This window comes from Clinocottus analis, unplaced genomic scaffold (genome assembly GCF_023055335.1).
Source record: "Clinocottus analis isolate CAN_PGR_092001 unplaced genomic scaffold, fCliAna1.0.p SCAF_7, whole genome shotgun sequence".
NCBI classification, from domain to species: Eukaryota; Metazoa; Chordata; class Actinopteri; order Perciformes; family Cottidae; genus Clinocottus; species Clinocottus analis.
The window spans coordinates 7,238,570-7,265,266 of NW_027176229.1; the positions used below are offsets into that span (position 1 = coordinate 7,238,570).

Below are 26,697 nucleotides of genomic sequence, written 5' to 3' on the forward strand. Positions count from 1 at the left end.
TTCTTGACAAAAAACAAAGGTGGTATTTTTTTCTTCTTTCAGAGATCAAACATTTCTGCTTGAGTAAGAATGAGTCACATTCAATGAGGGATGAGGACTTTCATTATTCAGACATTTACATCGTAAATATGTGACCAAACTATTTCATCTGACAGGAGTAGTAAACAGTTGTACCCCCGAGCCATCAGACCGTCTGTGAATGATGAAAGCAGACGGGCACCACAGAACTACTATAGCAGAATGATGCGATGCAATTTTACTGCGTTTATGATCCTTTATACATTAAATGGATCAAGACCACCTTGATATATACGTGTTCACAGCAACATGAGATGACTTTCAGAGCTCCAAAGAAGTTAAACCATTTATCCCAAACCTTCAAAATGCACTTCATCTTACATGTTTTCTATGGGCCTCCATTGCATCCTGTTGCAGTGTCTGTTGATCTACCCCAGGCCTGGATGCGGATGTGCAATATAGGCATCTGCCACCAGGGGTCAGAAAATGCTTTGAGGCAGTCCTATGGAACTAGTCTGAGTTTGGGATTACTTTTGTCTATATCACAAAAACTGAGGGACGGTAAGGGCTACAAACCTAGTCAAATCGGCCATCTGGAAAAGGTCATTCATTTCCCAGCTCAATCTCAACAAAATAATGTCAATAAAGCTGTCAAGCCCTGATAAGTCACGTGGAGTCCAAATGAAGTGTAAAGGTAGAAATAAGCAAAACAATGGAGAGAGATGGGAAAGTGTGAAAAACATGTCTGCCTGCATGGGTCTTATTCTACTTTCTTTCCTGTTCAGGCTCTCCTGTAAACACAGGTCTGTCAGGGAACTGTTGGATTTATCCTGCCACTTCCTCGCTGGTTAACGTTTAGTGTAAGTCACTCTCATGTTAGCCGGTTCAGCCACTGCAGAATCACAACTTGGAGGTAGCACTGGGTGGTAATAAATAAAACTGTTTGTGTGGCTGGGAGAGGTGGGTGGGTTGATTTATGTTTTTATCCTTTAACCTTCATTCTGTAAAATAAGATGGACTACTTAGGTCTTGGTTTTTCTTAAATTATAAACAAAGTCACAAATGTAGGTCAAATGCAATTAAATACCAGTTAGAAGCATTTAAAATATGCATTCAAAGCAACACAAAACACTTAACATAGCTCTAGGTATGTGTAGAACTCACACAAATGTATTTTTATTAGTCAAACAAAGTGGAGCAGAATATTTGGTTGAAGTCAATGGCAGGGATATAATGTGCTGTAGATACCAGCTAAATGCTGGATTTATATAAATCCAGCATTTAGCAGTATTTTCCATGTTTTAGTGATTTTGTCTACCCATTGAATGTTAAAAACAATATCATCTTGGAAACCATCTTTTGGATGGTTTTGGATACAAGGACCCCATTAGTTCAGGACCAGGCTCTAATCCATATTTCAGTGCATTGCAGGAATGACTGGCCGTTTTGTTGACGAGACATATATAGATGTCCCTCTGTATTTGTAACCGGGGAATATTTACAGAGGATGGATTCTTTTTTTAGCAATGCTGTACTTGACATTCACACAGTTTGACATTTATATTTTGCAGAACTGCCCAGAACAACCAATGTCTGTCTGTTCATTGCCACTGAGCATTTTCAGTGGTGCAGTAGAAGCCGGGGGAGGAAGTGCTTTTTATTTTAAAAGGTTCCTCTCTTGTCAATTTCTAAACAATCTGCAAGAATAGAAATTGAGCTTACTCAGTTACATGGCTTCCTTTTGTGACCAGCTGCTTCATTTTAGTGCGATACATTACATGTGGTATCAGAATCCTCGGTCTGTTTCTAGTAGTGAACATTGGCCTTTAATTTGCTTTATTAAAAGGTGTAGTGTAAATAAGCAATTTATTAAAGTTTGATAGAACTTACTTTCTCATGAACTGATTTTGTTTTTTGTGATGCTTTTCATCTCAGATAATTCTCAAAAAGTGGCCCATTGGAACTAAAGTTAAAGTACAACACATAATTCAAGTTTGTCTTAAGTCGGTTGGAAATAGAATAGCCTGTTGACACAAGTACTTATTGGACTTGAATAAAGTTTTGAATAAAATACTGAGAAGGATGGATTAGGGTCACACCGCCGATTTCACAAATGAAGTTCAGTTTACTTGTCATGGTTAGTACTACTCAGACTGTTAAAAAATAACTTATGATGTCATAGTTGTGTTATCAGGCTTGAAACTTTTTAGTCAAATATTCCAGGATGTTTATCAATCAAAAAAAACAACAGACAGGTGCTACTCGCCAGTCGCAGAGTTTATTATTTTAAATATACATAGACATTTTTTCCCCATATTAAATACCCCACCACCCTTCCCACCCGCATCATCCCTCCCTCCTATTTCTAATTCTGAACTTTGTCTGCTCCCGCCTCCAGAGAGAACGCTCGTCCGGCTGAAAAAACACACTCTAGTTTGTGCAGCATATTGCTTATTAAGACATTTGCGAAAACATAAATTAAAAATACTACAGCTTGTTTATTTTTTTTTCATTTTCTGTTCCAACGCCAGACTGTTCTGAACAGAACCTAAAAAAAAATAATTGAAAAAAGGAAACAGCACAGTGTCCCTCAGTCTGACTACATAAAATGAACTGGATTCCCCTGTTTTTCATGACGTGGTACGACCCTTCCTGCTCACAGCAGCCTGTACCATGATGGGTGAAATGGTAAGAAGAGAAATGTATTCTTCAAAAAGTGTCCTGAGTTTGGTCAAATCGTGTCAGTGTAATCTATCATATGTTGAATGATTAGACATCCGTTCAAGATGGCCGATTCCATTTCAGCCTTCGCTTTCACTAGTGTTTGTGTCTCTGCTTATCTCCTCTCTGCTGGTCAGAAAGTGTGCAAGTGGGGGAGAAGTGGGGGAGGGGGTGATCATTTTCTTCACCTCACAATAAGGGACATGTGAATTATTGGTTAGATGAGGCGGTTGGAACTGCAGGCAGAGTGAAGGACAGTGTGATACGGCACTAGAGGAAAATCCAGGTGTTTAAGTCACAAGGCATGCATGTTAACACTGAACTCAGAGAGTCACCACCAGAAGTGTTTCAGCTGTGACGTGTGTCATATGTGCTGTGTGTGCATGTGTCTGTGCATTTATTTTTTTGTACAGATAAAAGTGTAGTAAGAGTCCTTCTTTTGATTGCATGTATGCTGAACTGCTCTTAAACAATTTTTTTCTAAATTCTTTTTAAATTTTCAATGAATGGTAGTTACAAGGAATGCCATGTTTGGTTCGAGGACATTTTCTATCACCAATTTCTTTTGACTGTTAAATTTCAATGGACAATAAATGCATAAAAGGAGCACATTTACTACAACACTGTATCATGTGTCTCGTGGGCATGTGGCGTGTCTCATCAAGTCTCATCAAGTTTTGTGTCCATCATTCTAGCAGTCTGTCTGTTTCCGTCCCTCCTCTTTAGGAAGCACAGGAGGTGCTGCATTGGCGGTTAGGAAGGGTCAAGGGGCCAACAGGGGTCACACGCGGGGGGAGTATTTGGGATTTCTTGGCACCTCGGTGAAAGATTTCAGCTCATAAGGGATCCCTGTGTCCACTTCGATGGATTTTCGGGAGAATAGCAGCCGGATATCATTGTGCAAGTAGATTTTCCCAGATTTGGAGCTCTGGAATCTGAGAAAGCCAAAAACCAAAAAAAAGTGTGAGCAAAACTATGTTAACTATGACTTTCATGTTGTTAGTGCAATCTAATGGTACGTTTCCAGACATTCCGACACAGGCCAGTAATTTTGAGTCAAGTGTTAACAAAACATCACCTATAAAAAGCAACGCAAACACTTGAAATCTCAGTCATACCTGAGATGTATCAGGTAGCAGAGAATCTTCTTCCTGTCTGGCACCTTGACGCCTGGAGACGCCTCGTTCTTCTCCTCAACTCCTTCCTCAACAGGCATCAAGAAAATACGGTGGCGCAGGAAGGTCATGTGATTGACGGGCATGTCGCCGAAGTTGTAGGTCACCAGGAACATCTTCACCACAGTTTTGTTGGGATTAAATAAGGTCTGAGAACAGATGTCAGACCAATGTCAGCATTTCAAGCAGCAAAAATAAGTTGGCTGGCAGTGGTTTTAAAGTATGTGTACTAGAGGTTATCATATTAAACATTGTGGTAACACAAATGAGATATAGGCATCCTGGGTTTAACTGAGCAAAGAATGAGATGAGGATGAAAGAAAAGACAAACGTACCACTTGAATGGTCCCTGCTTTGGGTATGCTGTATCCTTTCTTTCCAAGAGGCTCGAGAGATATCACCCCCTGTGAGGGAGACCAAGCAATGATTAAATGTCCTCAATCACTGTAATGGCACAATAACTCATTTTTTACACATTAATGCCATTCGTACTTGATGATTTATGTTATATGGTTCTGTTTCTGGTGAATATATAGTATTCATTTCTGATGTGAGAAAAAGGCTTTGTGATATACATAGGAAAGAAAAAACCTTTTTTACATCTTTATTGGCTGAAGCCAATTCTATATCATTTAGTTTTTTAGGAAGCTGTTACAATTCTGATTTTGACTTCTGATTTTTTTTTTTTTTTCCCCCTCCAATGAGTGTATTATTTGTATACTAGCAAACACACTGCCTGCCAAGTGCAATACACAGTGTTGCTTTTGTGTTTGGTTTATTGTTTGTGTACCAGTTACACAATCACGCAACATCTTGCAGCCAGAACACATACAGACACACTCACACACACACTGACCAGGAAGGGTGAGGGTGCGCTGTGCTCTGAGATGTCGTAGTATGTAACCTGCACCGGCAGGGTGGCGTGCTGTGGACAATAGGAGCCGCTAGCACCGATCTCTGCCGTGAAGCCCTCGATCCGGCCAGACGGGGAGAATCGTCCCTTCAGGATGGACTCCTAGACCATAAGAGAGAAGAGAGTAGATAGTTAACAAGAGTCTTTTAAAACTATTTGTATTGTAAAACACAAGTTTTATTAAAGACTTAAGTATTAACTGCAGCACTCTGAGTCAAGTTTGGTCAAAGAATCAAAAAAACACCTTTGGACTGTGAAATCCATGAACATGTTTTCATCAAAACAAATAGGAGTGTTCAACAGTAATAAAATGTGACTCTGCAGGCCAACAACAACTTGAACACGTTATTATATTGTTAACTGTTTTCAATGCCAATAAATATAATTATCCACTGTACTAAAATTATCTACATAAAGGAGTAAAGCAAATATTTTAGATATGGTAACCATGTAATTTTGGCATTTGCTTATTTTCTGCATTTTCGGTTAGTCCTTATAATGCTCCGATTAGCTCCACTCTCTCTTGTTACAAAAAGCCAAGATGGTGACGCCTAAATACTGAAAACGAAGCTTAAAAAATAAAGTCCACAAACCAATTGGTCACGTCACGGGGACATGTCCAATTCTTATATTCAGTCTATGCTTTCATCCCCTGAAGTTATTGAAATAACGTGTACCTCAAAGTTGCAAAGTAGGGATCTGCTGATGGAAGATGAGGGCCAACTGGAGCGTGTGGAGCGGCCCGAATCTGTGTGTCTGCCGCTGCGCAGCTGCCGACTGAAAATTACCACAAAAAAAATAATAATCACAAAACAGACCGTTGGTTAGTGGCGGTTAAGATTTCATTCATTTTGTCTCCACCAACATGTCATGTGCGTCTGACGGTTTCTGAATATTTAAAAAAAACAGACAAAAATTAAAACCTTAATGTCAAAATGACAAACAATCTACGTTAACTCCCAGCTTCTTTCCCTGACATTGAAGTTATCTCATCTATGCACGTGTGAGTGTGTTCTTGAACCCTAAGCATGCACATGTTGAAGTTTAAATAATGTTTTTTTTTTATCACTACTAGTATCAGTATCTTCATACCTTTTTTATGTTGTTTTTTGGAAACTAATTATACAACTTCACTGTAAATATAATGGAGGACTCACCTTTTTAGCCGCAGCCCACTTTTAAGCCGTCTTCCTGATCTTGTGCAGTCTGTGGGCGTCTGTACAAAGAGAGGACGAAAAAATAAATACAAAATTATGAGGCGTTTTTCTCTTGGACTGTCCAGATTCATGTCAGCCCTTGGCAAATAACAAATAAGTAATTTGCTTGAAACTGAAGTTCTCAATACACACAAATAAAATACAGTAAGATACTTGAATAAAGACTAAATGGGCATGTGTTTGTGTTTCTGTGCAAATGTGTAATTGTATATTTCAGGTGTTCTCTTACTTACGGAGCACTGACTTTTGGTTGTGGCATCACGCGCATAAACATTCCCCATTTCCAGGCTGCCGTTCATCTTAAAGGCCACCCAAGTGTCAGAAGGCTCGTCAGTACCCAAACCTATGCTCCCTGCTAGCCATTTGCCCACAGCAAACCTTTCACTCATGGTTAGCTTATTGGGATCAGCCAACCTGTGGTTACACTGGCTCTGTACAGAGCTCAGAGTTCTTTGTCAGCTTGTCGTCTCAACGTCACACTCGACCAAAACCACGGACGGCATTTTAGAATATCCTACTCTCTCCCCTTTTTGTGCCTCTTAAATAACTTTCTCCTGAACTTTATTTAGGGAAATATCACCTGTGACAGTTTAGCCTTGCTTCTCTTCTCTTCCTTTCACTTTCCTCTCTGCCCGTAATTTGTGTCCACAAGTCTTTCTTACATCTGTTTCTCTCTGTGCTTCCCACACGCATACTCTAAACACCTCTAGTCACAATGAGGACACCAATGTATGAAACCCAACTAGTGAAACTATTGTCACCATTCGCACACTCCCCCCCTCACTCACTCACGCACACACACACACACACACACACACACACACACACACACACACACACACCTCTTTCTGGCCTCCGAATGTAAAAAAAAAATGGCACTTCCAGAACCATTTTTTTTAGCAGGATCTATGTACACGTGTATGTGTGCGTGTGTGTGTGAACACTCATGTGGGGGAACAATGGACCCTCCCTCAATGGGCTTTATTCTCGAGCTACTCAGCCTGTTCCAGCATGGCGTGATAATGAGCCTCCCATCACGTCACTCTTTCACATTTACTCGTTCTCTTAGTTTATTTTTTATTGATGACACGGACTCTTTTCCAAGAGTGTCAAGGCTCACAGATGTCTTACCATCCACCACTGACTTTGAATGGCAATTCCTTATTCTGTATTCAAAGTCTCTGCATATAGTAGTCCAAATGTGTTTGGTCTAAAAGCATGGTATTTGCACATGCTCTTTTTTGTGTGCTGCCATGAAGTCACTTATGGCTTCATTATTTTTTTTTTTAAAGAGAGAGAAAAAAAACTTATTCCTCAACTCTAACTTGCTTCATTCAATTCATGATATAACACATAATACAATCAAAGGAATATTTACTTTCATATATGTATTTCAGACTTTTGTAATTGGAGATTTATTACTACTGGGGAGCACTTTTTCAAAGCTAACTGCATTTATGTCCCAAAATGTACTGAGTAACATTAAATTCTATATTATTTGACTGTGTGCTAAGCTGGCTTGTGAAGTAGCTAAGTGTGCTACTGTCTGTACTTACAGTCAAGATTCATAACAACTAACATTTGCTATTAGCTAGGATCGTATTTGGAACTGTAGGCTGATACAGTTTTTTGGGTGAATTAAATCATTCAAAAGAAAATGTCGAAGTCGGAAGGATGTGAGTGTGCTCACCTTAGGCCGGTCCCATGCAGAGGGAAGCAGGTGGTTCCAGTAAGGGGCAGCTTTAGCATCAGTGCTGCGACATGAAGCTGGGCCAAGTCCTGGAGCCAACAATGACAGCCTGCTTCTTTTAGATGTGGAGGGGCCCTCGTCTTCTGAGCATGACTCCCCTGTGTCGCTTGGCGACAGCAAACGCTTTTTGGCTGGCCAGTGGCCTACAGAGGATAGACGGTGGCTATTACTGCTTGGAGTTTTCTCCCAGGAAGCCAGGCCATTGGAGGAGGAGGCAGTCTGGGTGGCACTTCGCTCAGGTGGGGAGGATTCAAGTCCAACTTCCCATTCGGTGGCCTCCCCTGGCTCCTGCAGTTCTGAGTGGTGTGGGGGGGAGAAAGGTCCAGGAGGGCTGGTGGGACTAGTAGGGTTGGGAGTCTCAGACATGGACATTTCATATATGTGGGGGCTGGGCTGGCCTCCAGATGAGCCATTACCACAGCTCTCATTTGCAGGGCTACCTAGTGAGTAGGTGGGTGTGTGGCCCCCATTAGGTGGCTCAGTCCTGGCTGAGCTTCCAATGGAATGGCCCTGGTCAAAGAGATGTCCATGTGGATCACACATTGGGGGTGATTTTGGTGAGAGTGGAGCAAATACATCAGGAACAGGCCTGTCATGATTGTGCTGAGTTGGGCGTCGAGAGGGGTTGTGGCTTGGTGAGAGGGGTGGTGACCTGGGGGATAGTCCCCCCTCAGAGTCTCTGTGCTCCATCTGTGTGCAAGAGTATACAGAACCAGGCCCACAAGGGCCAATCGGTAACCCCATCCCAACACCTTGAGCCGGGGCTGGCCCACACAGCACCCCGCCCTCCAACGCCTCATTGTCTGTGAATTCCCCCAGGTGGGGGTGTTTATGAGTCAATTGTGGCTCCTCTAGCCCCCTTTTCGCACCTAACCGGACAGGCCTCTGTTGGGTGTCAGTGTGGGTTTCTGTGGAGGTAGAAAACCCCCCCAACTGGGAGAAAATGGAGAGCTGGTAGACCTTTTGGAGGCGCAACTCCTCCTGGCCAAAGTGCCTGGGCGCCCCAGGTCTGACACCAGGGTCTATGCCCTGTGTTGGGGCTGTAGGTGGAGGAAGGTCCCCCTCCTGGGCCGGAAGCTCTAATGGAGCCTTTTTCCGGGCCAACTCTACGTGAATGTGCCGCATGGTTTCTCTGCTGGAGGATAACAATCCTGATAACTTGCAACAGGGTCAAGTAGGTCCTCACAAGTGCCAGTAGGCAAAGGAAGATGTGGCACAGGAATAGGAAGTCCTACACTTCCTGCTGGGATGCTGTCATGTAGAGTGAACTAGGAAGCTGAGCCGCACAGCACCTGAAAAGGACAAAATACTGAATTACTATTCAGGAGAGATTTCAATAAAGAAATCATTAATGATTGTATGAGTGAAGAAGACATAGGGTCTCCTCGATCTGTCAACAATGATGTTAGAACATTTAATGATATTTGCAATTTAGGGCATTTGGGTTCTGAACTTGTCTTTGGCAAATTTTGCGACATATTTTAATAGAATGAATGCATCTCATATGGTATGCAGACTTTGTTTCTGTCATTTACAGTTCACATAGTAAAGTACTGGTTGACATGACATGGACAAACAGCATGAATCGCATCAAGAAATCCACCATAACCATTATAAACAGCTCACAGCACTCACATCTGGCACAGGCTTGATAATGACACTTACTTCAGCCATTTGTCCCATCTTATTTTTATTTCTGAAGAACTGCAGGACTATATGATCAAGAATAAATACAGCTTTGGGGCTGAATCCCGTTTTGCGGCTATCACTATTGGAACGGTATGCCTCTGATAGTTGGTTTTGACACACCGCCTCCACACTTTAGTTCTAATTACTATAATGCCATGACTTCACTGTGTTATCTGAACAATGTGTAGGTTATAAACCTTTTCTGTCTGAGAAAATATTCTTAAAGCAAATTCAGAGAGAAAAAAAAATAATATAATATCTTTAGACATAGTTTTATTGAACATAAAATTGAGCAACACTCAGGACTTTTCAGCTATGGAAATACAGCTCTTTAACTGCATTAACGGGCCACTATACATAATGCAATTTATATGAGGCATAAACCTAATTTGTGTCCTTTGTAATTTGATAAATAGTATGAGACAATGCTCAAGATCAGCATCTTACCTCTGTGCCCGTCCTTGTCCAATTCTGCCCGTGTGGACAACCTGCATCTGGCACAACATCTGGAGGTTGTGTCTAAAATGGTCAACTAAAGAAATATGTTTATCTCCATGGCAGCTGCCATGAAACGACGCCAACATCCCATGATAGGGAATCAGGAAACAGTAAGGACTCCTCCGGAAGCAGGAGTGACCAAATTGAGCACAAAAACTACAACCTGGGGAGGAATAAAGAGGTTTGTCGGTGAACAAAGAAAATATATTTAACCTACATATTGTCGAATATGCATTTAAAGTCTGGATGCATAGCATGGATGGCTTTTCAAGAATGATATTGGATTCATTTTACCCAGAAGTTACAAGCAACTTGGCAAACCAGTTTGTCAATACACATTAATTGAAGTATGTTGGTTTGTTCAAAAAAGCTAAGGCCTGAAGGCAGAAGCGTACCTCATGGGCAGAGTGTCAGTAATGCAGGAAGTTCTTCAGGGGAAATCTCTCTGAACTGGAATTGGAAATAACTCTATTGAGGCTCCCTCTGTAGTTGGCTGATAGCCAGACACGCCCTCCTTCATCCCCTGGGCGTGGGGTGTGGCACGTCTGTGGCATCTTCACAGGGTCATCCTACCCAGAATCCCTGAGGAAAAAGAAAGATGTAGAACATTATTTAATCAGTATGCAGTTTGTCTGACTTTACCAATATCAGTCACTAGGATGAGACGTCTCATCCTGAAAACTCACATATACATTCAAAAGGACACCAAAGAGAGCGACAGAAACACTCCTACCTGTGCATACTTGAACAGACATGCACGACAGTGCACAAAGACACACGTAATGTGCAAACAGAGCAAGTTCATATTCAAGTCTGTTTCCTGAACTCCCAGAACAACACAATGACAAATCAATCAAAGAATCAGTATCTAACCATCTACGTACTCAACAAGGCTGATTGACCGAGGGAGACATTTTACTCTCATTCTCTTTCATTTTAAATGTTCAGTATAAAAACACAAACACTTCAGGTTGATGAGCAAACGTGAAGGAGCCCCTCGTGGAACAGAGAGTGGATGTTTCCAGTTCAAGTTTGGCACCAAATGGTGCAAGGCTAAGTGAAGCGGGCTGTTGCCCGACCCACTTGGACCAGAACTTGGGAATGTGGGGTGTGTTGGGGGTGTTGCCGTCACATTGAGCCGTCGCCGTGGGAACCAGTAGCCCAAGGATAACGGCTCCTTTGTGCTCGACCACAAAGACCGAGAAAAGCAGAGCTACAGAGAGAGAGAGTCGGGAGGGGGGGGGAGGCAAAGATGCTCCTCCAAGAAAATACCCATCAAAATGGCTGTCCACCATGAGGTGCGTACAGCCAGCCCAACATTTCAGCACACTGAGATGAAGCTAGAAATGTACATTGTGACAAAGATAATCTTGCCAACACACTGCTGGCACCCATGTAAAGCAGTAGAGAAGAGAACCGCAGTCGGTTCCCAGTCAGACCTCCATCACAGCACCCCGTTACTTCACTTTCTAGCATTTCATTTCGAATCAAAAGATTCATTATTTACACAGAAGTGATGACACTCAACGAAATATCAAGCAAGAGGAAAGAAAAAAATGTCGAGGAAAAGGAAATGTCGATGACGAGAGTTGTTCAAAGGTATTTTCTACAAAACTGAAACACACCTGAAATGAATCCACTGATGCAACTGGAGGGATGTTAAATAAAAAAAACAGAATTCCTCTCTAGATATGTAACGCTTAAACTAGCCACTGCATTGTACCTAGCTGTTCTCTAGGTGACCTAAAGCAGATGCTTAAATCACTGAGCATAGTTAATTAATTCAGCATGTGTTTCAGATCTTCTTTCTCTTCTTTTTTTCTTCTTCAAATTCTCAATTCTGTCAGGGAGAAAACCTTCTTCAACAAGACTGGAGGGCTCATCTTTCAAAGATGACACAAGAATTGGAGTAAAAGATAGGGAGTAAAGAGAGACTGAGACCTCTTACATTGTAATCGGTTTTACTCAACTGCAGTATATAGCAGGTTAGATGCTTACCTATCACTGCAAACAAAGGACCATATGGGGTCGATGTCAGGTGGGAAGCCTTTGTCCCCTGTAATTACTGCCATATGCAGTGGCACACACAGGCACAAGGAAACCCAGCTTGGGGAGCTAATATTCTAACAACCCGAGGTACGGTATGTCTACAGGTTCATTTTAAAAAAAAACTGAACCTCACGGAGTGTTACACACCTAGTATAGTAACATTAATCGCCAATTGTCCCACTTGTTTATTCCCAGGACAATTGGAAGACAAACGCTGTAAAGCAGTGCTGATACACTCTCGTCGAGCAAAACCAAAACTGTCCGAGTCAAACAGGGATATCTGTTCAATCTACTGTATATATCAACACAGTACAAGGAATCACCTTCTCTTGTCCCCCTCCCTAAATTCAGGTGGAGTCTCTAGAGTGAGCGCCATGAGGCAGACATTGAGTGGGGGATGGGGAATGAATGGGAGAAGAGTCAGCATTGAGTATTAATAGTCACTGCATATGGCATAGCTCCCTGTGAGAACCCAAAGGCTCTGCGCTAGTTCCCACTTGATTTCTGACCTTGTTTTGAACTAGCTGAGCAGGAGGCTGGCAGAGGCTTCTCAGCCCTTTTCAGGCTTGATCCACGAGTCAACAGATGGGGGGGGAGACTCTGGCCTCACCCTAAGAAAGGCTTCAGGATGCTGCTCGTGTGCCAGCTCAGACTTGAAAACTTAAGAAATCTATTACTGCATCGCTCAACATTGTTGTGATTTTAACACACTCACACCTGCTCCCTTAGACAATGTTCCCATAGACACTTCTAATCTACATTTACACTCTGATCTGTGAAGTGCAGAACCTGCACACACTCACTGTTGTAATGGAAACATATAGTATTGTAATGATAAGATAGAGTCTAAACTGATTTAAATGTTTCTCAGACATGGTTTGAACCAAATGGTATAGGGGGAAGTAGATCCAAGGCCTGTTTTCCTTCTGTATGTCTAAGAGGGGAGTTCGTGAACAGATAGTGGGTTGATTTCCCAGGGTAAAGGAAATAGTGACTTCTTTGATCTCAAGGGTCAAGAGACAAAAGGTCAAAACATAGGCCAGGACTCAGTGTTTTCTTTGTTTCACCATCATGTATTAGGGTGCAAGTAGGGCACATGCAAGTAGGGTTGTGACTGTTGTTTTATTGAATCGTGTGTCACATACCGCTCTGAGTGGCTGTTGCATACTTTTCCTTCTTGCAAGAAGAAACGGACGAAAGACTATTTTGATTCAGAGACTCCATTCCTTCTTAGCAGATAAACAGAGAAAATCTTCCATTACACTGTGCGTTTGGTTAAACACCTGTACTTTACCTGTACTAATCTATCTATAAAACTATTGCAAAACTACTTTTCACCGATATGGGTGAATAAAACGTTTACACACAAATAAAGTCGTTACATGTTTTTATAGAACCGTGCTGACACAATCTCAATGTTTCATCTACAGCATCTCTGAAAGTGGCCCAGCAAGCGTTAATTCAAGAGTGGCAAGAGTAGAAATGGTGTAATAAAGGAATGATAAATGCCTGACTAGAGGGTATCGTGGAAGAGAAGTTCAGACCGGCCATTTGATAAAGTTTAAACTGCTGCTCAGCTCCACAACTGTATTCTTTTTCTATACGTATCTATTGTTTTAAAAGAAGAACACACTGAAATCAGACAGTTTGATGCAATAGATTACTTTTCAAGCAAAGAACACAAGCAGAGACATTCTCCGAAAAATGACTGATGTGTTCTGTTCTTACACATGGTCTTATATAGTGTGGCTCATATTGCCTTTGCCCTTTCAAGCTCTTTCTCTTTATGAAGTGTAAAAATTAAAAAAAATTAAACCCAGTAAATCACAGGTGTGTCCCTGTTCCTGTCATGTGGGTTATGTTCGTATGGCTTCTAATGTGTGTATTGCATGCAGCAATGTGTCATGGTCAGCTTTATCTCTCCATAGGGAGGTGAAGGTCTTTTCCTGACGCTGCCTCGCATAACTCTTTTCATCCCAGCTCAGCTGTTCTTATCTCAGCCCTAGCGGCCTTTTCCCTGATAACCTTACCAGACACCTGCTAGGCCTCTGAAGTAGTAATGCCAGCCTTACCATGCACTCGTTACGCCTTTTCATTAGCTTTTTTCTCCAAGAGAATTTGATCCTTACTCAGGCAAACAGGGTGTATGTTAACCCATTCAGACCATAGTATATTCACACTACTTCTCAATACGCGGGTGTCATGTTTGTGGGTTTTAAACATTTAGATATATTTAAACATAAAGACGTAGTCGATGGTGCCAATCACACTCTGAGAAGGGAAACACTCAGACCGAGAGGGAGAGATTTTTAATCTTTCTCTGTTCAATATTACCTGACACTTGGCAACATTGTCTTTGTTACCCTCACACCACTGAGGCATACAGCAAGGAAATGTAAAGCTCCTCAGTGTAAGGGCCAACTCAAGAGTGTTATTGAATATTTAGTAGTACATAAACTAGCAGGTCCCGGTGCATATCAGTGAATCCTTCTAGTAATAATAGACAAAAACGTTTGAGCCACCAGAACCCTCAGACAAGTAAGAAAAAAAACAAACAAACAAACAATAGGGGCTGCTTTGGCTCAGAAGAGCGTTAAATTGTAAATGAAACTCAGAAAAAATGCATTGAAAAAGGGGAGGTACAGTTTGGCTTGACCCAGGCCTAGATCAGGATACAAATGAGAATAGACTCATGTTATATCATTAACATTGACATCAGATATTTATGTATGTATTCATTAACTGTTTGTATCCACAGCAGCAAATAAGGGAAAACATCTCTTAAGATTTAACAAAGATAACTGTTTAGGAAACAGTTTTTACTTGTGAATTCAGTTCGCAGTCTTTGCAACCATGACCTGACTGCTATGGCTAGTAATAAAACTCACAAGGGCATCCAAACTGAAGCGACAACATCAAGAAAGTACTAGATGTCTTTACATAGCCATGTTTAAAGACTGAAGTCAGAAGAGTTTAATACCTTTGAGATCAAGCAGTTGGTTCAGGAGATGGTCATGTTCTTGAGGTGTGTTGAAATATGTGCAAGTCAGCTGTGTGTTCCTTCAGGTTGAGGAAGGATGTGGTTAATGGGTCAAGGACCAAAACTCTGAAATCACACATCATGAGGACTAAGCGCGTTTGAATTTCATCATCATGAGACCGGGACCCAACAGTTGTTGTTGATTATATTTTGTCATTATGATACAAGATTAGATTGAGGTATTTGGTCCAAATAAAGTAAACCAATTGGCTCCCATTTCAATCAATGACATAAGCTCATCATCTTGAACGGGCAGTCTTGTCTCTGCACTCTGCCCTCCTTGTGTCCTTAAAGGCTGATTTACACTCAGTTTTTATGCAGACGCAAACACCCAAGACACGCATGGCCGACCTTGCGTTGTCAAATCGGCCATTTTGCGTGCTTTACCCCAAATTTCTGACTATTCGTCAAAGCTACGCGAGCCGTTCACAGCCCGCGAGGCTGTGATTGGTCCGCTAACCACGTCCTTTCTGAGTCTCGCATTTCCGGTTTCATAGCATAATACCGCTGTTTTTAAAAGCCACAGCAGAAACACAAACAATGGATCCCGTTGAAGAACGTTTGGCTGAAGAGGTCCGCAAATGAGCATTTTATATAACCCGTCTTTGACGGAGTATAGGGACACAAAGACGGCGGTCAATTCCTGGAGGGAGATATCGGTGAACGTCGGTGTGCAGGTCGACTCTAAACGGTCGTTGCGCCTCCTGCTGTGTGGAAAAGCGTGTGGAAAAGTTACGGGAACTATAAACCAAAACGAGTCCGTCGATGCAACTGCGTGGCCAGCCACAGTTGGAGTTGCAAGAGTGTGTATCGCCCTTTAGTCTCAGCCTTCATCAGAAAGGTGTGATAACATCAGCATGAAGTTAGGAGTGTTCCAAACGCCCCAATTGCCTCATCAACTTTTAGCAGAACCCGCCCAAGCTACTCCCAGGCCTTTGCAGTGCCTGACACACACACACACACACACACACACACACACACACACACGCACACGCACACGCACACGCGCACACGCACACGCACACGCACTCTAGAGCAGTGGTTCTCAGCTGGTCTGACCCAAATGGAGGAGCATTCTCAACTTCTCAAATTAATTTGCTAAAAAGATGGTGCAGTTTGAACCTGAATATGTATGCCAACACAAAAACAAGTTCAATGACAAACCAAAACGACTAGCTGGTGGCAACGCTAGAAAGGAAACCGTTCCCTTTTACACTTAATTAGCAGCATTTTATTTAAAAAACAAAAAGTGCATCTTCAGGACACAAGGTATTACAACATGTATAACAACTCAGAATCTTCAGCCATTTTTAAAACGCCTCAACAGCTTTCATGCACAAACTAAAAGTCCGACAACTAAGAAGTAGTTTCAAAAAGACTCAAATTACCTTAAAAAAAAGACACAAATAACTTAAACTGAGAATACACACTCACTGAATGTATAACAAGCACTTTACTATGGAAAACGTCACTGTCTTGAGGAGCAGCTTTTCCACAAATTAAACAAAAAGTGGATTAAACTAAAGGATTTATATATACAAAATAATATACAATGATGTCAAGAATTCTCCTCACGACTCACAATTTTTTTCCTGTCATGCAGGCAGCGCCGTCAGGCTGTTTAATTTAATTATCCTAAAATCCTCCCCCGTATCAGGATGGTTTGACCAAACCTGGCACACATCACTGAAAACATGGAAGGACAAGGCAAAACAAGTTCAAACCAAAGCCAGCAAAAAAAACGACACTCCACTGCATAAAAAAGTCCCTTCAAAATACAACCAAAGGATGAAATAAAACAAAGTAAATTATGTATCTCTCCTAGGCAAAGGCCCACGAGCCACTGAAAACGGGTCTGTGACCCACCAGTTGAGAATCACTAATCAAGAGTATGACAACCGGCGGGTCAGTGTGAAGAAGGGAATGGAATGACAGCAGACTGCGAGATTGAATGAGTGAGTGAGTGAGTGAGTGAGTGAGTGAGTGAGTGAGTGAGTGAAAGAGAGAAAGAGAGAGAGAGAGACCGAGCTGAAAGTGACAGGAGACAGTTCAAGTTGACTGAAATTGATAAACCTCTGAGCGAGAGGGTGTTAAGCCAAACACACGCGGACAGTACTCAGGCTGGCAGTCTAAACTAAGCTGGCTCAGTGACATATTTGCTGAGAACGCCGTTTGACACAGGGTCCCTTTCTGTCTGTCTCTCCCTCCCTCCCTCTGTCTGCCTTTCATGTGGCCATTTTAGGAGACGTTGAGTCACCCGAGTCCAGCTGACAATATGACAGGAGAAACATTATTACACTTGGCTTGACTGCAGGAGAACTTGTGACACTCACCCTCTTATGAAGATGGGGTTTATCTCGCTGTCACCTCTCTCCGCCCTTCCTCTGTTTAGTTTGGTGGCTGGATGGTAACTCTGCCTGCCTTTTCTTTCTGTCCTCTTTTTCTATTTCCACTGGGTCAGGCTGCTCTCGCTGTCGACTCGCCGGTTCGTTGGCTCTCTTTGCTTCCTTCCTCCTGAATAGGTGGTGTTGAGAAAGAGATAAGTCAGATGGTTCTGCCTCCCTGTGCTTGTTTTGAGGCCTGACACACTCGCTTTCTCGCCCTCCCTCCCTCCCTCTTGCTCTCTCTCTCGCTCTCTCTCTGTTGTTTTCTTCCTGTCTACCTCTCGCCACCCTCGGTCACACACATATCAAAAACCCATCAACAACCTTCACCCATCTCACGCTTTGCCTCCCATTCCTTTTCTCTCACGAGCCCTCCCCTACTCCCCTCACCCCCTGCCTTCTTTCTTCCTTCCTTTCTCTCTCTCATTTGCGCCCCTCCTAAATATCTTGAATGCTAAACCAAACTCACATGCTCAAGCTCCCCCTTTCCTTTACTCCCATTCCTCCTCTACCTCACCCTCTTCTCTCTTCCTCTATTAATTCACAGGCCCCTCCTATCAGCCCTCTCTGTTTTCTTTCTGTCGTTTCCTCTCAGCTGATAGAGCAAGGCATGCTTTGCTCACTCAGCAGTGAAGGCATACAGCGGAAAGTGGGGGGGGGGGGGGGGGTGACAGCTGATTGGCTGGAGAAAAGGGGGGTCAGCTGTGGTAGCTGAGTTCCTGATTGGCCAGGGGGAGGGAGCGAAGGGAGGGGTGGAAGTAAGACCCCGCCCACCAGCTTTGCCTGTCCTGCAGAAGTAGACAACGAGACCAAAGTACGATCTCTGTGTTTGTGCATTACATTTGTGTCCATGACAGCTTTAGCATGTTGTGTGTGCACTGTTTAACTTTTGTAACCTATCCCCCCATAGTGGGCCACAGCAACCCCCACCCCCCACCCACCCCCATGATCGTGTGCCTGTTAATTAAAGAGCATTTAATGAAAGGAGGTGAAAGCCTCAGTGACTAAAGATGCAAACAGCTGTGCAACTCCCTTGCCATCTTGTTCGCTTACACACAAAGACACACTGTGTGCAGCATTTAACAGTACACATCGTCTTTACAAGCACAAACGCACAAGGTTTATCTGCTGCTACAGAGCAGATAGAGAACGAAGTGTATGTGAAAAAAGTTTATCAGCTGAGTACCAGGAGCAGCCCTTAGCTATTTCTAAAGGAGTGATAAGGTTAATGTACACACAGTGCGTGCAGTGGTATCACAGTTGTGGGTGGGTCAATAGCACACACACACACACACACACACACACACACACACACACACACACACACACACACACACACACACACACACACACACACACACACACACACACACACCTCCAAATATAGAGATGTGAGGACAGTAGAGGGAGGAAGTAAGTTAAATAAGACATCAAAATAGACAGAGTAAAATAAACTGAGTAAAATAAGATAAGAATACTGTCAAAACTATAATGATGAGGTCTTTCTCTCTTAAGCAGCATTGATATTTAGAATTTTGTTTTTCAGCAGTCTCAAACACTTCTGTTGCTTTAAGAGCCCATGTTGCTTTCCTTATTTAGGAAAAGAGGGCGTGTCTTCTTTCTGATGATCCTGCTCCATTTAAGAGCACTTTGAGTGCAGCTGAGGAGAAATAAGGTGACACGCACACACCTTTACATTCCATCAAACGCATACACCGATGCCATCCTGACTTGAGAACAGTGTTTGTTTTGATGTCTATATCTCAACGCTAGGGTTGAATTTTCAGCCACGGCACGGGAAATGTTGTGTTACACAGATACACACTCATATCTTGTTTGTTTGAGCCTCTTAAAGTGACACCAGCTGTGTTGTGGAAGCATTTTACCCATTAGCACTAAATAGTCACAGCCTTCAAGATCTCAAGAGCTTCTATCAGACTAGAACAAAACTTCCTTGAGTAAATAATTTGCTCATGGTGTAAAAAAAAAACAAAGCCTTCTCAGGGAGAGAGAGAACAAAAGGAGAGGGAAGAGGTGAGGTGGAGGAAGGATGTGAAAGGAAAATGTGTGTGAGGGAGAGTGGGATACATATACAGTAATACTGAACATATATAAAGAGGAACGGGCCACTGGTGTCTGTTTCTGTTGACATGCACTAAAGTGTGTTAGTAGTACACGCATGCACACTTCTTGTGTATGTTTAAGAAGTGTGCAAATCTCCTCGTAAAGGATGAGAGCATTCAGCAGCCAAACAGTGGACATTGACAAAGCTCAAGCATGCAGAAGAAAAGATCGTATTCCAATACAATCTACAATAGTATTGAAGCACTGGTTAGTTGCTGGCTCAGGTCCAGTTTAATTTTGTGATGTAATGCGTTTGGTTTTACTGTAAAAGAGTGAATTAAAATACATACTGTAGAAATATTGTAGGAAGGCCAATGTTCACAATGAAAACCATCAGTGTGTGAAATTCACTTTGTGTCCCCTTTTGGACAGACAGTGTCCAGCATAAATTAAAGCCATTTTCAAACATTTATAAAACTCATTCCCACCATCCATGACTGCTGATAGTATTACATTTCCATTAAGGAGATGAAAAGAGTTTGGTGTAATCAAATTAATCCATGCATCTTTCAATACCAGTCCATCATAAAGAATCACAAACTTTGATTGTATCATATATTTACTGATCTACACCTCACCTTGCACTGATGTTATGTCTGGATTTTTTTTTTTTACTTCTTTCTTTTGAATATCTTTCAATGTCTGGTCAGAAACGTTTGGACAAAACCTTTTATGGTTCATTTACTATTGCTGCAGGAAGATGGGAGTTAAACAATAAAAACATTTACGTAATGGTATACGTACAAGGAGAAAGAGAGTGCAATGGGTGCAAAGATGGGGAGGAGTGTGGCACTCTGAGTCTTGGTGACCGGCCGGGCCAGCTCTGAGGATGGAATGTTCCAGAGAAATATGTTGCCTATTCATTGAGGACAGGAAATAAAGCTCCATCCCTCTCTCCACCTCTCCTTCCTTCCCTCTCACTACTCAGTTTCTCACTCTGAATTCAGCTGCCTGTCTTTCTTTACCTCACTCTCCATTCCGTGTCTGTGTGTTTCTTCCTCTCGCCTCTTCTCTGGACCTTGGGGTATTTCTTTTCTCTCCATCTTACTTCAGTTTTAATCAATTCCTTTTTCTTTTTTTCATGCTTGGAAACTCTCACAGCATGGGGGTGTTGCACCACTCAGACTGGTAGCGGCTGAATGAGGTCCACTCTGCCATCTGGGCATTGAAATGAAAAGATCCCTTTCTTTGCTATGTAGCTCACCAATAACTAACCGGGGCATATTTTCATTATTTAACCAGCCAACACAATTAATGATTTGTTACTACGGTGGAGAAGATTACCATAGCATTTAGAGATCACTGACCGGTATCGACATTTGCAAGAAAGATCCTTTTAACAACAGCAGAATGAGTGCAGGGCACAAAGCACCAGCCTATAAAGTAACCTTAAGCACAAGTGTTTACATAAACTAAAAACACACGCTTGCGCACCCCCCCCCCCTTACCCCCTCCTCTGTCACACACACACACAAACACACACACACAAACACACACACACCAATGTGGGTCTGGGGGGTTGGTACAGGGTGAAGGGCGGAGAGAGGTCTAGCTAGGGTTAATCCTGAGATCAGTCCAACACATACACATAGACGTGTGTTTCATTAAGCAGCAAGAGTTGCTGCTCTGTGTTTAAGCCCCATGGCAGGGCAAATAGGCAAATAGACAGATAACATAAGCGCCTAAATAAATCACAAGCAACCTAAATAAGTTGATCACAGGTCAATTATGTGTGTATTTCTCTTTGTATGAGAGCCAATGTATCATACACGCAAACACCTTGCATTACAATATGATGCTGACTCTTTGATTTAAAAAAGGTTGCATTCAAGCAGCACATATACAACTACAATTTATAGGCGATAACCAACACAACTGGTATATATTGTGTCAAAAATGCACCATGATCAGTATGAAAGCACAGACAGCATGTTTCCCTTAATATGGTATCAGTTGAATATAACAGTAATACAATAATGCTGGATGACTAGTTGGTCACACAGCAAGACTAATCTTGAGATAGCTGATCGCAGTATATTGGTAATAATTTGACATAAAGGGTAATGTCATCAGCCCATCTGGAGACTGCTTCTCTCAACTGTGTCATGACACTGATGGTGTTCTCTGCTTGTTACATCAGGCCACTAACAAATAAAAGATCTTGCCAAGGACTCATATCAGTGCAGTTTGGACAAAAAAAATGCTTTGGCTCAGTTGTCCCTGAATCTGATGAGATGCATAAGACCAGCCTGGCCCACACACCCACACCCACGCACACATATGCACGCACGCACACATATGCACGCACGCACGCACACAAACAAACAAACATTTACTGCGTACAAACACACCACATCCTTGAGTATACTAATAAAAAGGTACGGATATGCCCCAATGATAAACTTAAAGAAGAGTTCCACTTCTTTAGGCCTACAAATCAAAAAAAGCAAACACGCACCGACAGGCACATGTACAGTCCTGTATTCCTCAAAGTTTGCACCCTGGCTTTAAAACTCTGTGGGAGGACATGAGAAGTACTAATGCTTTCCGGCCAATAGGAAATAAATTGTGTGTGTTCTTTGTCATTTGGGAAAACACGACTGGGCAACAAACTGTTTCAGCTGATAATACAAAAAAAGACTACTTGTCATGTTTGGATCACTAGCCTCTAGGTATTTAAAAAATAAAATAAAAAATGAGCAGTCTAAAACATACAAATCCAGTCGTGAAATTGCATTATTAATACATTTCCAATTGTGGGAGTCACAGTTATCAAACAAGGAATGTTTTTTTTTATTCTGCCAAAAAGTCAATTTAAGTGACAAATGATGCATGCAAAGGCCAAGGCCTGTCATACATACTCAGCCTTTACTAGATGGAGAGAATAAAAGCAGCACAAACAGAAGAAAGGGCTCTGATGCTGGGCGAGGGAAATAAGACTAATGACAAGGTACTGGAAAGTAATGGACCAGGGACAAGACCGGGCCGAGAGGGAGAGGGGCAGAGAGGGAACAGGTTTTAGCTCAATAAGCTCTGTGTTGACCTATATAATGCACAGGAATACATCATCCTTCCAACATCTACTCATTGATTCTGGGGTTGTATGGCAACACTTTCAACAGACGAATGGCTCACAGGTCAGTTTGGTCATTGTGACAGTGCTTCCAATGAGGGCTTCAAGAAATTATTGATTAATCTGTCAATTATCTGAAGAAAACAAAAGTGACATGTTCAAATGGTTTATTTGATCAGCCAACAGTCCTGGTTCCAAATGTATTTAGTTTAAAATTATAACAAGGTAAAAAAAAAATGCTAATCCTGATAGAAATTCATATTCAATCCTGGCACAAGTGTGCAGCACTTCGATTGGCCTTAGAAATAATACACTGATTCCTCAAATCAATTTAAATCTTCAAATGTACTGCTTAGGTCACAGCCGCATTATGTTTCCACTTCATTCCAGTATCGTATTATTGTGTTGGGACGAATTGTCAATAAACTTTGATCCTCAACCACATTCAAATACTCACTTATTCCAAGCATTCTTGAGTCAATTGACAGGCACTGAAGGGTTTGTAAGAGGACTAACTAGTTAATTTCATTGACAGACAAACTGACCTTCACTGGTAAGCCTGACGCTGTGGTTTAGCTAGTGCGTATGTGTAAGGCCCAAGGTGAGGGTTTCAAGGTTAAAGTTGTACTATTTAAGGAAAAGGCTGTTAGTAAGAGAGGGAGAAAAGGATTTAAAACTTGTACCTTTAAGCTTGAAAAGTTTGATTCCGATAATGGCTTTATCTCATTAAATCGGCCTTGTGCTTAAGTGACAACCAGACTCAAGTATTTTACTGTATGTGTTTTTAGTAAGAGGACATTTGGTTATCATTAAATCTGTAAATACAAGCAAACACACATTTACACACTGTTGCCCTTTTGACCTATCCTCTTGGTAATTGAATCTTTTATCTCAACCTGCCTCTGCCCTGTCCCTGGGCTAAACAGGGTATCTTGTACAAACAGCATCACCCACTGATGAGGTCGTGGGGTTACAGACGGAATGTAAAACTTTTAAAACATCTCATGGTACCATATAGGGCGACTGTGGCTCAGCGGTTAGCATGCCATCTTTTAATTAGAGGATCAATGGTTTGAATCCCGGCTCCACAAGTCCATGTCGTTGTGTCCTTGAGCAAGACACCTAACCGCTGATAGAGCCCCCTTGCAGTGTCTACAGTATACAGAGCAAAAATGTAAGTCACTTTAGATAAAAGCGTCAGCTAAATGTAATTTAATCTACTGCCCTTAAATCAGTGTGATGGACGTTACAACCTTTGAAAAATACAATAAATGGACATGGTTCATATAGATGCAGGTTTATTAAAAGTAACCTAAACAAAACGTTTTTATTTTAATGTTATTCTCGGACAGGAGAGACATTAGTCCGTGTGAGTTGACCAATCAGTATTGGTTCTTTCTGATAACTTATAGTTATAAATACTTTTTTTTTTAAAAAACATGTAGTAATAATTTAATTGTTAGTTATCTTACCCTTAACCAATATTTAATGACTAAATAGATCTTTATTTAGGAAAGATAATGTAGCTCTCATGAGGATGAAAGCGCACACACACACACACACACACACACACACACACACACACACACACACACACACACACACACACACACACACACACACACACACACACACACACACACAATCAATATAGACCTGAGCAGTGTTGACTACTGGATCTAACCCACATAATCATCTGTAATCTCTGACATCAAATCCTGCAGAGACACATTGGAGTGCTGACAACAAGCCTTCATCAGCTCAAAGTGTTTAATAGCCACAACCAACCGTCAGGTTTAGATGCTGAAAAGGAGACCGTGAACCATACCCACTCAGTCAGAGAGCCATAGGAGGTATGGAAGGTATATTTCATTCAAACATTGGTTTGGTGCACAGAGGACCACGGGTTGAATGATGTCTTCTTACTTGGACTCCTTGTCTCTGATTATCTGATGAGCTAAATAAAATGGTATTCTGTAGCTGAACTATGGGCACGGTAAGAAAAGAAACATGCAGGTCAGTTTTTGACTGAGGCTCTATTGTCAGTCTGGGCCTAATCTATTTTGACAGAATGAAAAGAAACTGGGCTCTTACAGTATCACAAGCTTCAAGTTAGCAGCATGTTAACCATAATGCTCTAAATAGCCTGCATATAATACCATAAGTAAACACACTCTTACTAAACTCAATGTAACTGGCACAGCAGGACGCATAGATGCATACAATGTATTTGCTTTGGGTGATTATATTAGTAGTTTATATGTATATATATTTATTAAGTAAGTAAACGGACATGTCATGGCAGAGGATTAGTGTCGTTCTTTGCCTTCCATGCTAAAAAAATATGTTTTGATCACGCCCTCCCTTCTTTTGATGTGAGAGAATGTTCTAGGTCTCTTTGTCTAACCTAAATTGAGTGAATTAATTTCCCCAGTGTGCTTTAGAATTTGAAAACTTAAGTCACACAGTGATCCTTCATGGGACAAGCCCAAACCCAGGCCAGCTAAGCATAATTCACCTCGCCTTCATGGTTGATTATAGCAAAGATTTGTGTGACGTCACACTCAGCTGAGGACAAAGCCCACTGGTTTCTCCCAGACAGAGAGGTGGGGGGGCTGGGCTGTCAGAGCAACGCAAGGACAAGCAAGGGAGAGAAAAATGTAGTTATTGCAGATTGAGTTACTGCAGCAATATGCGTGTGTGTGCAAAAATCTTCTATTTACGCATGTGAGACAGCTAATGGTTTGCAATATGCACATGTTCTGTATGGTGAATGTGACTGCATACACTTGTGCCTAATGTGTATATCAATGCCATCCTGCCCTACTTGTGGAATAATGGGAGGCAGTGCATTGCAGCTCAGCATAACGACACTGTAATAACTGACTACTAAAAATGGATATATTTTATATACACTGTAACCAGGCTTTAGTGCCAATATCAATGCTCCCTTTACTGCATGATGCAATGGAACTCCCAAGTGCAATCCAAGGGAACTACGCCCACTGTCCTATGCTATCCCCTCTCCTGTAACAGTGATCACCATCACTTCATCCACATCCACTGAGTTATAGACATAATCTCACAGATATATATATGTATTTATTTATATGACAGTGCTGGTTGATCCCTCCCTCTTGCACAGCCCATATGTACAATTCCAGGAAGGCATGAGTGTGCATTTATAAAAATCAAATATTCACTCATGGATTTTGATCAAACACAAACCCATGATGGTGATGAATACGTTTCTATCACTTTGTCCCTAACCCACGCAAACTGCATGCGCACACGCGCGCGCACACACGCGCGCGCACACATACACACATAAAGAAAGACTGAGGAAGGCAGACAAAGCAGGGAACGCCCCCTGCACCCTGCAAGCTACTGTCAGGTCATTAACTGGATTAGGCTGGATTCCTATCATTCTTTGCTCTGATTAATGAAGAGCATGATGACTCTGACAACCTGCACGTCCAGAGTGATAACATTTAACTGCAAGAATCCTATTTCTTTTGTTTTTCCAATTTCCATCCATCGTTCAAGTACACACAATTGCAGAAGATGAAGAGATAGCTAGCAAATCAAATGTCTAGATCTTGAAGCGTACTCACCTAAAAATAAAAGTAGACTCTGGAGGAGAAACACAGCCTGGCAGCTTGAACTGACGCGTCCTTCTCGTTTGGGAGTTTGGCCTTTTGGTTATCTCTCGTGCTGACTGCTGCGTTGTCGCATACCAGATAGCTAAGGGCAAAAATCGACTTCGGTGGAAAAAGCCGTTCGCAATGGGAGCCGGGCGTCTGATACTTACAATAATCGTATGGATTCAGTCTCACCCTTCCACTCTTGCTTGCCACATAGTTCGTTTTCTGACTGACCACGTCCCTTCCTCTCTGTGCCTGGCTTTTTTGTGCTCGCAGCTGTTTTCGTTGTTTCAACGTTTGCCTGAAATGTGTCCTGTCCCTTTAAACGACAACGTTTCCGGGGTTTGCTCGGTATATAAAGGAGGCGGGGCTTCACGGCCAGCTGAGCGCCTGTCATTTAAG

General features: G+C 42.1%; 1 protein-coding gene across 4 annotated transcripts; it reads right to left on the reverse strand.

Annotated features, from left to right (window-relative positions):
* Nucleotides 1-1,216: 1,216 nt before the first annotated feature.
* Nucleotides 1,217-26,602, reverse strand: atosb (atos homolog b). Of its 4 annotated transcripts, none has more exons than XM_068604692.1 (11): nucleotides 26,266-26,602; nucleotides 17,404-17,584; nucleotides 10,377-10,563; nucleotides 9,931-10,144; nucleotides 7,735-9,086; nucleotides 5,985-6,043; nucleotides 5,505-5,604; nucleotides 4,771-4,929; nucleotides 4,250-4,318; nucleotides 3,858-4,063; nucleotides 1,217-3,674 (listed from the first exon to the last, which is right to left on the reverse strand). In XM_068604692.1, the coding sequence occupies exons 5-11, from the start codon at nucleotides 8,917-8,919 to the stop codon at nucleotides 3,521-3,523; spliced, it is 1,932 nt and encodes a 643-aa protein (XP_068460793.1). In that variant the 5' UTR covers nucleotides 8,920-9,086; nucleotides 9,931-10,144; nucleotides 10,377-10,563; nucleotides 17,404-17,584; nucleotides 26,266-26,602; the 3' UTR covers nucleotides 1,217-3,520. The 4 variants fall into 4 exon arrangements, with proteins under 4 accessions (XP_068460793.1, XP_068460794.1, XP_068460796.1 ...); XM_068604693.1 differs by lacking the exon at nucleotides 26,266-26,602 and adding an exon at nucleotides 17,924-18,048; XM_068604695.1 differs by lacking the exon at nucleotides 17,404-17,584.
* Nucleotides 26,603-26,697: the final 95 nt, after the last annotated feature.

Excerpts from the sequence above, each read along its gene's own strand:
- atosb (XM_068604695.1), bottom strand. The coding sequence starts at position 8,919 with ATGCGGCACATTCACGTAGAGTTGGCCCGGAAAAAGGCTCCATTAGAG. Across the intron at positions 6,044-7,734 it reads CTGCATGGGACCGGCCTAAG|ACGCCCACAGACTGCACAAG; the intron begins GTGAGCACACTC and ends CTCTTTGTACAG. Across the intron at positions 4,064-4,249 it reads AAGCAGGGACCATTCAAGTG|ACCTTATTTAATCCCAACAA; the intron begins GTACGTTTGTCT and ends ATCTGTTCTCAG.